The sequence below is a fragment of the Denticeps clupeoides genome, chromosome 3 (genome assembly GCF_900700375.1).
Source record: "Denticeps clupeoides chromosome 3, fDenClu1.1, whole genome shotgun sequence".
Classification (NCBI taxonomy): Eukaryota; Metazoa; Chordata; class Actinopteri; order Clupeiformes; family Denticipitidae; genus Denticeps; species Denticeps clupeoides.
The window spans coordinates 15573359-15588476 of NC_041709.1; the positions used below are offsets into that span (position 1 = coordinate 15573359).

Sequence of the window (15118 nt, forward strand, 5' to 3'; positions counted from 1 at the left end):
GAGAGAAACAATGAAAGAGAAAAGTTGCTCTGCTGATAAAGTGCGGCTCCATTTAACGTGTTTATTCCTTACAGCCCGGGGCAGGTTGTCGAATGAGGACGGACCGTCAGTGTGCCTGTCCAGCCTGCTTTTCAAGGCTCAGGGTCTTGATACCTGTGTGTGTGTGTGTGTGTGTGTGTGTGTGTGTGTGTGTGTGTGTGTGTGTGTGTGTGTGTCCTTTTTTCTTTGTTTTGTTGTTGAGATTATTAAAATCACAGTGGGGAGGTTAAAGACAAGGGCTACATTCCCCACCTCTTCCCTGATAAGAAGACAGGAACTGTTGGGGAGAGGTGAAAGGGAGTTGCTCGTAGGGTCACTGGGGAGGGGGTGGACGCAAGCTCTTACACTTCATCTCATCCAGACTCTTCCAGTACTTATAGTTCTCGGCCAGATGCTCCATCAGTCCAGGCAGACTGGCGAAGGCTGGAGAGAAAAGACAGAGGTGCAATTAAATGACACACGGTCAGATAGTGTCGATTTAAAAATCGATTTATTAAAATCAGTATACAGTCAACACTTGCTGTATTAGAAACAAGTGATGAGCAACTCATGAGCAGTGGTACACAAGCCTAAAAGGTAAAATTGTACTCCAGTATAAGTAAAAGTCCTCCCTTGAGGACCACTTGAGAAAGTATTTACCTTCAAATGTACTTATATACCTAAATAAAAGTACAGTGATTTATTATGATCTATTATCAGTTTTGCAAGGGAGCTCTTGCTAATTTTAGGTGAAAAAACTGTACCTTTTTGCACAACAATCTTGAAACAGAATGTCTTTAATTTGACATGATGATGATGATACTTTATTAGTCCCACAAGTGGGAAATTCACATTGTCACAGCAGAGAAATTCCATTACAGGCTGCCACCCACAGCACTGTCAAATGCAATGTCTGATGTTCAATAAAGTGACAAAACATTTGACTATTGAATAATTAAGTCGCCTGGGGGTTATAATAAAGGAAACAGTTATGCAACAGTTGTCACTACGTAATAACTCATGATTAAAGATGAATGACAGATTTCATGACATACTTTAGTGTATATTTGACTTTGAAATTAAATATATTTCAAGTAAAAGTGTCTGTAAATACTTACAGACACTTACAACTTACAGATGGGGACAACCACTCGAGTTTAAAGAGTGCTACTCAGTTCAGAGTGTGTAAACTACAAAAGAGCATATAGTCTTACATAAGAGTGAAAGGGTGGGTAGTAGCCTAGTGAGTAAAACACTCGCCTATGAACGAGAAGACCCAGGTTCAAACCCCCTTACTACAAACTTTTGTCCCTCTAACTACTGATTGTAAGTCGCTCTGGATAAGGGCGTCTGATAAATGCTGTAAATGTAAATGTAAGGTCAGTTAGTCCCTTTCCATTAAAATAACATCAAGATGACACAAAACACTTTTGTCCAGACATTGTTAATGTTGTAAACAACTATGGTCGTTGAAAGTGGCTGGTAATGAAGGAACATCTGCTTAAAATGTACAGAGGTCCATTACAGCACCAACTAGTCTTCCAATGGATTAAAATTGGTCACTTCTTTTTGATTATTGTAAAAAACAGAAGACAGTTGCGCTGATAACACAGGCATTCTTCACATGAGCATGTGGTGCATCAGCAAATGCGGGTTCAACTGCACCATAATTTCTAATTTTATTCATGTAGTATTTTAAGAAGCTTCTCTGACTGTAGTTGGTGGCTTGTTCCACCATCTGGGAACTCCAGCATTAAGAGTTGGGTTCGGGTAGGTGGGTGTAGAGACGTCAGCGTGAATCTGATTCTGGTGGCCGGCCAGCCAGCCAGCCAGCCAGCAGGGCATACAGCTCTCCATTTAGTCCATATTAGCCAGACATGCTTAAAGTCTCAACGCATCTTACTTTCTACTATAGGCCTACTGACCTCAGTTCCCTGACTGTGGCAACAGAAACCATGGTAACCATGACTCATTGACCTGAAGCAATGCTGCAGTAGATGCTGCCTTTACATGCCACCAGAAGGTTCAGAGCACATGAATGGCCAAAGTCATAATTACTAATGTAGAAACTCAGCTTTTTCAATGAACCCAACTTGAATGGCAAAATTACTATCCTGTTGAATGTTAAATGACATGCTCTAAACCAGTACAATTAATGAACAGAAAGTAAGTCAATGTAATTGCTGTGCCTCCATTTGAGATTATTAAAAAAATCCTTTGCAGCAGTATGGTTAACTGGTTAGCCATCTAGCTACTGTAGTGTTACTGTTTAATCACTCAAAAAGCATAATTTCTGGTTGCTTTATTCCCTAATCGCTACCATAACCTAATTCTAACAGCAACAAAAAAAAGAAGAAACTTCAGGTTCTAATAAGAGCCGACAGGCCCTCAATCATCTGGGCAGGACACTGGTATTCTAACGTTATTTTATTTCATTTTAATTATCTCTATTATGTTCTTAATTGATCCCTTTATTATGAAAACCTCCTGGTTAGGGCTGTAACTATTGAACATGTTTGTGTTTTTCTATTGTAAACATAAAGACATGATTTCTGCCATTTTATCAATCGTGAAGAAATAACACAGGCTACAAATGTCATAAAAATCCGATTCCTTTTAGATGCTCCGAGCCCGCTTGGAGAAGTGCAGTTCAAGCGAGGACACTTGTTTCAAGTGCTTTTACGCACCACTGCCATACAGCGTAAAACAAACCGGTGCTGTGCACTAGTCTACAAAGTGACAGTGATACGATAATAGATGGAAACAAAGCTTTGAGTCAAAGAATTTACCTCAAATGTTTTTTTGAATTTGAATAATTGGAGTTACTCGAATACTCATTTCAGCCCTACTTCAGGAAGCAGATGTAGACATATTCTGAACATGATCAGGTCAGGTTGTGTGCAATATCTGTTCCACGCTAAAGCAGGTCACCGCGCTGCTTTTGCTGAGACCTTTTCATCAATCTGGCATCCTGAGCCACTGAGCAGTGACATAATGAAATTGGTTTATGGGGATGAGAATTTACAGTTTAATTTGACACAGACTGACAGTGAATGGGTAGGATTACGTACTCCCATTTCTGAAAATAAATAAACGCACAAATAATAAATAAATAAACAAACCCTCCTCCTTTCTTGTTCCAACATACACAATGTTAACAATTTATATAAGGAAAGCCTAAGTCCCAAACACACAAATATAATCCATAAACAAACTGGAGAAAAATGACAACAGGGTGAATAACCCCTCTTTAGTTGCGACATGATCAACATGCCTCCATGCTGTAGTGCACTAGGGTCAGATTGGGCGAGGATGGTGTGTGTTTGTGTGTGTGTCATAATGCTCTAATTAACAGTTCCCTGCTCGCTGCAGTTCAATGAGTCCATGTGCTGGTTACTGTCCGCCCCTCGAGTACAGGCTGATCCCCCTCTGACCTGTAAATGAGGGAATGAGGAGCTTCTCTGAGCCCCAGAGAGTCCGCTTCACCGCATCCTGACCCCCAGCTTCTCCAGAACATATCCACCCCACCCCCTCGCCCCGGAAACTTCCCCGCCCCTCCTCCTCCACTCCCCCATCCCCAGTCTCGTGCAGCCCTGCTTCACTCCACTTGCCTTTTTTTAAACTTTCCGTGACATCAGCACTGGCTGTTGACGGTAAACATGTTTGTTCTTGGGGTCTGAGGTGCAGTGGGACGGGGGAATAATTCTGAAGCAACATCCTCAGCATGCACCTAGAACCTGTCCAGTACCAGAACTTTCCCGCAAAGCTTTTGAAAGCATGTAATTCTCTCACTGAAACCAGGCTCTCATCCACTTATTTACACTTGCATGCCAATCTTGCCCCGACTGCCATCATCCGCATTTAACCAGAGTTTCTGTCCAGTTTTAACCCAATAGTGCAGACTGGGGAAAGTCCCTGTCATGCTGAAACCAGCTTCGGCTTGTGGCCGCTGACCCAGCTTTGGCTTGTGGTCTCTGGCTTGTGGCCACAGACAGTGTTTTTGGTCAATTTCATTGCAGATACAGCCAATGAACCAAACAGAGCAAAATTCAACCTTGCATCAGATATGAAGTATGTTTACATACTTGACTGATGTGTATTAAGGTTTGCAAAAACACTGGAAAACAGCGGCAGGAAACAAAATGTCTTACCATCCCAGGCATCGAACATGTCCGTTATGAAATAGTCGATGAAAGATATCTGGGATTTTGGAACGCTGCAAGTGTTTCTGTCAAAGACGGGCATCACTACAGGGAGACCCTGCCTCTTTTCTTCATCCGTCTGATGTGTGCACATGTAAAAGAGAGACGAGAATGAGTGATGAATGCATAAACCACTGAGGTTACTGAAGAAGAATGTTTTAAATGTCCCTTCCACAAGCACAGATAAAATATCTGGTTTACAGGCAGGGGTAGTTTCAAATCAGTGCTGTACTCTAGAACTCATACAGACATCCAACCATAAAAAATGTTCGGGCATGCCCTATACCTTTAATAAAAGTAAAAATAAGGATTACCTGAATGGCCGATCATATTGCTAATGATGGGCATCCTATATATGGCTGGATCTTCAATATGTTCAATTTCTTTCATTCTCTTTCTTACATTAAATAAAAATGTATTCTGTCTCACATTCACATAACAGGAAGTGCCAGACCTGTTTTCATCCCTGTTAACAGTACTGAAACACAAGCCTGTAGAACCTGTAAACTGTGTCTGGATATGTGTACCTGAGCAAAGTACTCCTCGGAGATGCGCCCCGCCCACTCGATGCAAAGCTCCAGTGGTCGACAGGGATTGGCCACGTCAGCGCATTTAATCATCATGCGTTTGATCAGAAGACGATTTTCTGGAGAATTCCGAAAGCTAGCTGGCCCTTCGGTTTCGCTACCCTCGCTCTGGAACAACAAGCAGCAGAGCAGCAGAGACGCAGAAAAGCATATTTTACTATCAGGGTTGGCTGTACAATTATTTCATATAGATAAAATACATATTGTGTATATGATATGGAAAAATGGCAGGAATCAAGGTTTTTCATTTATTTCAACAAATATAAAGGTAAGGCCTTCAGTCCAAACTGTAAATATGCCGGCAGTTCAGAAAATTGTCATTCAGAAACGTGGTAGGAAAGATACAAAATATCTTACATTTGAGCTGGACTCGTCAATGGCCGCCATGGGCTTGTTGATGCTGTTGACAAACTTATTGACATGTTCGAAATGCCGTGTCATCTCTGTGGCCAGCACCATGTCGATGATGGACTGCCTCAGAGTACGAAATCGAGCCCTGTGGACCAGCGCAGACATGGACATCAGCACATTACACAGCGTTTGCCACAGTGAGACTATTCCTGACCAGTATATGAAGTGTCAGTGTTTGAGAACAAAATCTCACCTGTCCGTGTTCTTGAAGATGTTACACTTCACATCTCGAACGGTGAGCTGAAATGCCAGGGCTGCATGGTGACTCTCCAGAACTGCTGTGTCGTTGTACAGGAGTGCTAGTTCACTACCCGCGTTGCAGAGGAAGGAGTTGGTGCGCCCGGGATGGTCCACGTCATGAACCGTTGCTGCAATTAAAGCTGCCACCTCATCAAGTTGGTCCAGACTGCTCTGAAAATGCAGGGAGTTCTACATGAACCTCATGAGGCATCTTCAGTACAGAGAGATGGTGACTTATCCCGGGACTTATACCAGGAATATTTTCGGTTTGCCCATATTTTCATGAAGTACTTCACAAGTCCTAATGCATTGTATATTAATATAAACAATATGTTTTAAAAATCCAACAATGCATAGGTAGATCCATCTGCATTGTTTTGCGTACATTTTTACAACATTTGCACATACCTTGACTTTATCTTTACGTAGGAAATATGCTGTGGCGTGCAGGACATCAGCTGCATGGGTTGAGTTGTGGTAAGAGTTGGAGGCATGGTAGTTCGCCTCTATTACCTGCAGCCAAGACCTCAGCGTGGCCTCAGTGCAGTTCAGAAATTCACAGACCCTGAAGCTGGCAAAGATCTTCAGCCCCAGGTACGTTAATGGCCTGAAAACCAATCAGCACAACGCTATAACGCAGGGATGTGCAAATACATGGGACAGTCTTTTCCCTCATTTACATGTGTAATTTTATTTATCACAGACGTGAAATAAAACACGTGAGGCCACTGCAGTGGTTGCCTAGTGGATAAGGAAGCGTACCCATAATCGTAAGGTTGCTGGTTCGAAAAAGGAGCTACCAAGGTGCCACTGAGCAAAGCACCATCCCCACACACTGCTCCCCGGGCGCCTGTCATGGCTACCCACTGCTCACCAAAGGTGATGGTTAAAAGTAGAGGACACGCTTCATTGTGTGCACCGTGTGCTGTGCTGCAGTTTTTCCCAATGACAATCACTTCACTTTATCCAAAGTTGACGTGTTTCTCTAAAGCACTTGCCTCTTGTGCGTGGCAGCCTCCAGCTCCAGGATGTTGAATTCCCAGCGATGCTCTTCCTCCAGCAGTTCTGCGATGGAGGGTGGGATGTCACTCAAAGTGACCGGCATGGCCAGCTGGCTCTGACTGATGTCTGACAGAGTGAGGGAGAAGATAAAGACATCTGATTACTGACTATTTTACTGCTTTAACACATCACAGTACAGTGGTGTGCACCACATTTCGGTATAAAGCTATTATTCAGTGTCAAGTAAAAAACGCACCATAACACCACATTACTCATTACACAGGATGCTGTCCATGCACCGCATAATAGCCATTTATTGCCCATCACAGGAAGCATCCAGGTTTCCGAGAAGCGAGTCACGTCTCATTATGTCAGGACAGAGCATTAATGTTTATGCCATGTTTCAGTAAACCATGACAGTTGTTCATTATTTGCCCTCTGCCTGAAATTGATTGGGTTACATAACAATTGTGCTACTCCCCATTTCCATCAAATGAGCTTAAAACCTACACCACTCAAACACACTGGTGGAACGTCCTGTACTTAAGAGTTCAAAATAAAGTACATTTTAATGCACCTGAGGTCCAGAAATGTATGTATGTGGTTCGATACGTACTTTTGGAAAAAACATACTCATTGCCAGAGAGTCTTCTTAAGCCATCCTGGAAGACAAACAACAGAAAACATGTAACCGTCTCACAGGCAAATGGGAGGTAAGCTGGCTGTATGCTTCCTTTCCAATGAAAGCTTCGATAAACCTCTGTTAGTTGCTGAAAAACTGCCACGTTTGGGTCACATCTATTCAGCCGCAATGCTGCTTGCTTAACCCAGTGATAACCCAGCACCAGCATCCGACAGGAAGCTGTGGCTAATGGTGCTCCATATACACAAACATCTGTCTGATGAAGACACAACCATCCAGCTGCAGAATTTCACTCGGGAATTTGGGGTTGTGGGAACCTGGAGTACGCTGATGACATTTCCCTTGTTTTTGGAATCCTTTTTGTCTAGCGTCAAAGATGCTTTGTGAGCTTAGGGTCACCATTGACCCCTCTATCTATAGGTATGAATTCTGTACTGTACTGCTGCTGACTTTTGAGATTAGGCCAATAATAGAATATTCACAATCAATTAATGCTGCATAAAAAAAACACACACAGTCAACAGTACACACAGTCAGAAGACGGCACACACCTACTCATGCTTTTTTAGATTGACCTTGAGATCATGGAGTAAAGACACAGTTATGATTTGTAATAAAGTAAAGGTTTCGTATCTTAATATGCTCCTTCAAAGCACCAAAAGATTTCTGTCTGTGTCTCATGGTCTCTTCACACATTAATATTTGCTTGCATTTTAGCTTTCTGAACATTTCCCCTAGCCTTAGTCCTCTTTTATTCTGTTATATTTCCACCCAATTGCTATATTTATTAAAATAACTTTATTCTTATTTCAAGTCTTTCATGACTCTTTCACTGGAAATGAATTATTTAATACCATTTTGTGCAACATTAATCATATATACACTACCAGTCATAAGTTAGGACGCAGCTACTCTTTGGCGGGTACCAATACAAGAAACATATTTAGTACTTTTGTACAGGGGGAAGTGAAGTTTGTTTGATGAATCTGTTTTTTTTAGAGTCACTTCTTTTTACTTTCATGGCTGCTTTGTTCATTATTGTCATCATCAGAAGCCACTTCATGAGATGATCATTAACGTGAGTGAATGATAAGAAAGTGCTCAACATAAACCGTCCCCATTGTCTAACTTAAGGTGGTGAAGAGAATCCAAGAGTGTGAAATGCTGCCATCACAGTGAAAGCTCCCTCCATTGGAGAGACTTAACTTTTAAACTTTTTTATTACATAACCTCACATGTTTTATTTCACAGTCCTGTGTCTTCAGTTTTGTTTAATAATCTAAGAAAACGCAAGACCCATAAATGAGTAGATGTGTCCAAACTGGTAGCGTATATACATTACAATATGCTATAAATTGGTAGTAGTACTGTAATACTTTACAGTCTTCATTAAAATAATGATAGTATAATTATAATTACAGGAGAATGGACAAGGTATGGGAACGAGCAACAGAAATTTGTAATGAATCAAAGTCCTGGATTCCATTTTGTGGAAAGTCACAGGTATCAAAATGCAAAATATTACACATTACACATATTGTGCATGTGGGGCGTTAAAAACAGTATACATTTTGAACACAATATTATAAAAAAATAAATATATAATAATAACAATAATAATATAAAAAGCACTTCTGCATTCTGAACTAAGTTGACTAACTAGACTTACGCTCATGAGCCCCCCCACTAGGTCATTGGTGTGCGGGTCATCCTCTTTGGAGGCCAACTGCGGGGAGTAGAGCTCGGTGGTTCTGAGGATCTCCAGGACTCGGTCCAGGGCCTCAGCCACCGTCACTGGGCTGCTCTCCTGGGCTGCATTAATGATGTTTATGACCTACAGCACAGCAGACATCAATGAAGACAGTTGTTCTTTCTCTAGATGCATGTTTGTGTCTTTGGTAGTCAGTTGGAATGCCCAGTGGGAATCCTAAATGGAATCCCAGAGTAATTATGTGTGGGCAACAGTGCTTTATAGCATTAGCCTGACCGGGTCTTCAGCTTTGCTCAAATGAGAGAAAAACACAGGCATACCACAGAGCACTTACATGGTAATGGTGGAAAACACAAGAAGCACACTGTACTGTACGTCTTGCAATCAGTTCTCCACATGTTAGAATACTGTCAATGGAAAGGCAATGGAAAACTGTTCTGCAACCAACCGTTCTGTGTGTAACTACTAGGCTGCTTCTGGACAATGTGTGGAAAAAGAAGGTTTCCTGTTTAATCCTACCTTGGTAATGGGGGCTTCTATTGTCATGGAGTGAATCCTGGCCATAGACGAGTACCTTCTGTTCTGCAGACTAGGAGCTGGAAGAACAGAGAGAAGAACAAATGTGTCAATACACAAAGTTAGAACAGAAGAACAAAAAGTGGTCCATCCATAGTACAGTAGAACACACTGGGCCTGATTTACAGTCATTGATGACCCTAATGTTTTTAGAATATACACTAGTACTCAAAACACGCCTTCTCACTCAATGGTTTATTATTTTATTTTCTACATTGTAGATGACACATCCAAACTAAATAATTATTATTATTAATTATTAATTATGTAGCAAAAAAAAAAGCTTTATATTTTAGATTCTTCAAAGTAGCCTCCATTTGCTTAGATGACAGCTTTGCAAGCTCTTGGCATTTTCTCAATCAGCTTCATGAACTATTCACTGGGAATGGCTTTACAACAGTCTTGAAGGAGTTAATATTACATAATTCCATTTGTGTTCCTTCATGGTGTGGAGGTTGTCAGTATTCATTTACAATTTAGAAATAAGGAAGAAAGAAAGAACTGACTCAGAAGGCATGTGTAATTGAATATAAAATATATATTCTTGTAAATGCATGTGTAATCATTGTATCATTTTAAAAATACTTCTGACTTGTGAACTTCTCATGTTTAATGTAATATGCTACAGTTGGTAACTGGCATATCAGCATCAACCTGAAAAAAATAATCATGAATGAAAAAATATTTTCATTGTGTTCTAAAAGTAATATACATTTTTATTAATAACATTATTCTAAATAAAGTAAATAAAATGATAAGGACTGTTTCAATACTTCTTTTTAGTTTTCTGAACATTTAGTATTTAGTAGTACACCCATTGAGTCACTTGAGCTGTTAAACTCTGAAGCTCCAGTTCCCTCTAGTATTGAAGATTTAGAGCAATCACACATTTTTGAACAAGGGCATTTAAAAACAAGATTGTTTCTGTTCAAAAGAGATGCTGAAAGACAAAAAGATGGGAAAACAGGTGACGTGAGCTCAGGCTATAGACACAATATAGAGGAAGAGTGGAATGGAATGAGAAGCACCTCTTCACGCAGTCCTCAAAATAGCTACAGCTGTGCCAAATTGAAGCAAGGGGGTGGGAGTGCTGATGTCATCTGTGCCCGTGACATCTCTTTGAGGTCTCCAGCTCGAGCACAACCCATCAGGAAGTATGATTCACATGACTCTTTCTATTTCCAATTCTCTTTAAATCCCTTTATTCTTTACATTCACTCTCTCCCATTCAAACTGCACACATTGTACTTGCTTTCTTTTGTATTTTTGTCTCTCTGCCTCACAGACATATTTACTAGGCAGACACATCCATATCACTGAAATATTCTTAAAACATGTCCTAACAAACTGATGCACAGACACATAGAAATGTAAAATACTGTTCGAAAATGTCAGATGTCAATGTCAGAAAGACCGTCCTTCTTCATTCTAGTACAGTATCTGGTGCATTAGAAAATAAGCACCCGCCCTCACCATCGCTGCTCCGGGAGCTGATGGACCTCACATCTATGGATTCTTTCCTCCTGTCCTTGTAACGTAGGGAATTACAATCTAGGAGGAAATAAGCAGTCAGATCTTCTCAGAAGAATAAGACACAATAGTTGTACTTCACTGGCACAGTGAATCATTAAAAGAGGGTGTAGTTTTAGCTGCTTTTCTAATAGCAAAAAAAAAATTCTTATAATTATATATCTTATAATCAATCAATCATTTTCAGTTACTCAATAAGGGACCCAATTCAACTGAACCCGACTGACAAAACTCCATTGGGATGACAACCAATTACATGAACATTGCAGAGAAATGGAAAGTTTTTTTCCATAAAGCATTATTTCCATCCTGCACAATTTCATCATGACATGACCTGAGACTATATGAGATTAGTGACTTGGAATGTAATGAATACACAGAAAGCATGGTACCTGATTGTGAGTTCTCTCCCCCACAGCATCGCTCCTCTCTGCTCAGCTTATGTACCTGGGGGAAAATACCATAGCTACATGACCACATATATATGACAATAAATACTGAAAATTGATGAATATATACATTGATCAATATATAAATAAATTTACATAATACATTTTCAAATTTGAAACATTATCCTATCTTAAACTACTATTTAGTATCAGTTTGAATATTTTTTTCCAATTTCAACACTTTCTCGTCCACAAATATGGGTCAATCAATCATCATTCATTCATATGACACAGTAAATTAAGCATTTGGCTCTGTTAATTATATTTAAATTGTGTGTGTGTATGTATGCATGTATACTTTTCAATCTCTCAATCACTTCTGGACTCCAGAATTTTGCACAAATTTTCACTTTACTTTACCCATTTGCACACCTTCACCCTACCTGTTACACGTATTTTATGTCTAAGAATATTTGGTTATGTTTGCGATATTTGCATATTGGTTCCACTTGAATATTTGCAATATTGAGGTCTATAACAGTCGCAAAAGCATTTCACTGCATATCATACCGTGTATGACTGTGTACATTACAAATATAGTTTGAATTTGAATTTGACATATGATGTCATTCTTGATGGACAGAACACTGAGCATAGCAAGTCAAACCACCACAATTCATCAAGACTGCTCTATGAGAATGCTTCATAAAGAACCCAGTTCAACTGTAATCCACTGAAAAATGTCCACTTGTCACCCAGAGGACATGCATGTGTCACCATATGAGAAACAACTCTCTTGCACTTACATCTTTCACCTGAGTAGCAATAAAGTGAAAGTGATTGCTTTTGTCATTGTGATACACAACAATTAGCTGTGTACCTTGCTCAAGCAACCTCAGTGCAAGAACCAGCAGAATTAGGAACAGCTTTTTCCCCAGAGCTGTCTCCTTGCTGAACTCCTCTGCCCCCCATACACTCCTGATAACCACCGTACTATTTAATCTTGCACATTTTTGCACATAATCATTGCACTACATTGTACATGTACAACTGTAAATATAAATATACATATACATTGCATATACACATTTGTAGAATTTGATTATACACTTTTTATACATATCTATAGTTAATATATTATAACATACTACTGTACATCCATCTGTAAATATTAATCAGTCTCTTCCTGTACATGTACATGTTATGTATAGCCATTACTTATCTTACCTTTATCCTGCACTTGCTGCTTATTGCACTTTTGGTTAGACCTAAACTGCATTTTGTTGGCCTTTATTTGTACATGTGTAATAACAATAAACTTGAATCTAATCTAATCTAATCTTATCAATAGCTGGTCTAACATGCTCAAACCCAACACATGTGAGGTATTTATGGGGTCAGTGTATAGGAAATTCACAAATGGTACCATCAGACACACCACAATCTGTGTCATAACATTACACACAAATTAAAAGCATAAATTATAGTTTAGGAAAAATGCTTAATTTGAAAACCATAGGTACAGCATGCAACCCCCTACTTGATTGCCCATAGCATACATGACCACAAGGCACAAAAGGGCATGTCTCTCAAGACCTGGCAAGGTGCAAGGCAAAAATCAACTTATATCACAGCACAGCGCCCAGTGCACACAAAGAAATGTGGTCTCCGCTTTTAACCCATCAGCCTTGGTGAGCGGTGGGAAGCCATGACAGGCGCCCGGGAAGCAGTTTTTTTGCAGAATTTTGCACAAATTTTCACTCCACTTTACACATTTGCATACCTTCACCCTACCTGTCACACATATTTTATGTTTAAAACATAAAATTTTAATATTTGGTTATGTTCGCAATATTTGCATGTTGGTTCACAAAAGCATTTCACTGCATATCAGACCGTGTATGACTGTGTACATGACAAATAAAATTAGAATTTGATTTTCAGTGTGTGGGGACGGTGCTTTGCTTAGTGGCACCTCAGTGGCACCTTGGCGGTTCGGGATGACATACAGCACAGAACTCTGTGTAAACACGGGCCATAACAGGGGTACAAAGAACAGTTTGTTTTTTGGAAAGGGCCACATTTCATCCAATGGGGAAAAGGGAATATGGCCATAAGGGATTGAAGGGGCTGATTTACTTGCTCTTTCTTTTTTGACAGACGTGCAAATACACACGCATGCAAGATGAAAGGCTAGCTCTGATGCTAATGTTGGTCAGGGTTCAGCTTTGACTGGGTATAAATAGCCAGGATGCCTGTCTGCTGCCCTTGGCTGCCATGGCAGGGGGGATCCTTTGGAAGCTGAGTGGAGCATAACGAAATTCTCCCCCAAGATGAATTAAGGCCTAACACCTGCCCCTGAACAAACTATGCCATCTATCATGTCATGTGACAAATGCAGATGGGAACCATGGGCCCTTATGTAAACAAGTCACTGGAAATATGACAAGAACATTTACGTCAGTTTATTAGCTTTATAGAGGGTTAAGCTTTTCAATATTCACACCATATTTTCGATTGGACTGATCAATTACTAGACATCCAGGCTAGTTGGGTGGCTGATGGTCCAATTTTCAAAGCCAAGACTAGTACAGAACCTGAATTTCATTCTGGTTCTAAATTCTAAGGTAAAGTGCGTGGGAAAATGTCCAAAACAACCATAAACCTAAATCACTCAACACATATATAAATGTATAATGTATAATAATGTGCAAACTGTGGCATTGCAGTTCTATTGCTAATAAATAATGAACTAAACCACCATGATACCTCATAAACCATTTGAGACTATGAGACTTTATAATGGTTAAGTAGATTTTGCATGCCTAAAACTACCTCTGTAACACGTGGCTAACAGGACCTACAGGAACAAAAATCCAATAATTGACCACAAATCTGGTCAGTTGTAGTGTGAGGTCAGACTAACTATATTAATTTGAATTCCAATTGTTCAGATGAAGCTTTTAGTATGTTCAGAAGGAAGTATTGTGACATTTAAGACACAGTTGGACATTCATTTTCTCTCTCCAAAATACTGATAACTAGCAAACTAGTATATTTTTACTTCTGACTCACATGTTTATTGTTGTCACTGTGGGGTCTCTTAATTGACACAAAGTGGCGGATCCTCCTGCAAGCAAATGAATAAAAAGTTATGAAATGTTCTGCTGTGACTGAACACTGCGCAGTTATAGTAAAAATGTGGTACTTACCCTCCCTGGCCTATGACTGGGGTGATTTTCACATGTTGCTGAATGCTCTCCCCAGACTTCCTCCTGGCATAATAAATGCCCTGCCATTCCTACCACACACACACACACACACACACACACACACACACACACACACACACACACACACACACACACACACACACAGACACACACAATATATTAATATTTTATGTGATTTTGACAGGTATTGTTTTGATGAGGGATATTTATAGAATGCATGTAAATAGCACTGAGTGGGTGATGCATGTGCCTACTGCCTTTGATTGTCTAACCTTTCCTTTCCTGATGCAGGTATTGATGGTATCGAGCAGGTCGGCTCTGTTCTTGTCACTCTTGGGGAGCTCGGTCAGCTCTTTGCCAATGAGTTCCCCTTTATGGTATCCCATCATCTTCTCAAAGGCAGGATTCACATACTGATGAAAAAGAACAGGAGCAAAAGGTTTTATTATCATTAATATCATTAACCTAAGTCTATATTTTAGTACAGATGTATTTTATATACTAGAAATGTAATGTATGTAAAATGTTATTAATTTATTATAATGTTAAAACTGTTTTAAAAGCAATCATTATAAC

General features: G+C 39.9%; 1 protein-coding gene across 4 annotated transcripts in view; it reads right to left on the reverse strand.

The window, feature by feature from the left end:
* Positions 1-15118, reverse strand: part of pde8b (phosphodiesterase 8B) — a 43988-nt gene that overhangs the window by 2816 nt on the left and 26054 nt on the right. For 3 of the 4 annotated variants that reach the window (XM_028971523.1, XM_028971522.1, XM_028971525.1), the window contains exons 8-22: positions 14815-14955; positions 14522-14610; positions 14385-14439; positions 11313-11367; positions 10864-10941; positions 9334-9410; positions 8773-8937; positions 7077-7122; positions 6457-6586; positions 5867-6065; positions 5412-5629; positions 5165-5303; positions 4748-4915; positions 4170-4299; positions 385-462 (exon numbers count right to left, since the gene is read on the reverse strand). In XM_028971523.1, coding sequence (XP_028827356.1) covers positions 385-462; positions 4170-4299; positions 4748-4915; positions 5165-5303; positions 5412-5629; positions 5867-6065; positions 6457-6586; positions 7077-7122; positions 8773-8937; positions 9334-9410; positions 10864-10941; positions 11313-11367; positions 14385-14439; positions 14522-14610; positions 14815-14955 — 1768 coding nt within the window. Of the gene's footprint in view, positions 1-291; positions 463-4169; positions 4300-4747; positions 4916-5164; positions 5304-5411; positions 5630-5866; positions 6066-6456; positions 6587-7076; positions 7123-8772; positions 8938-9333; positions 9411-10863; positions 10942-11312; positions 11368-14384; positions 14440-14521; positions 14611-14814; positions 14956-15118 lie in introns of all 4 variants that reach the window. The other variant, XR_003749053.1, reaches the window with a different exon arrangement.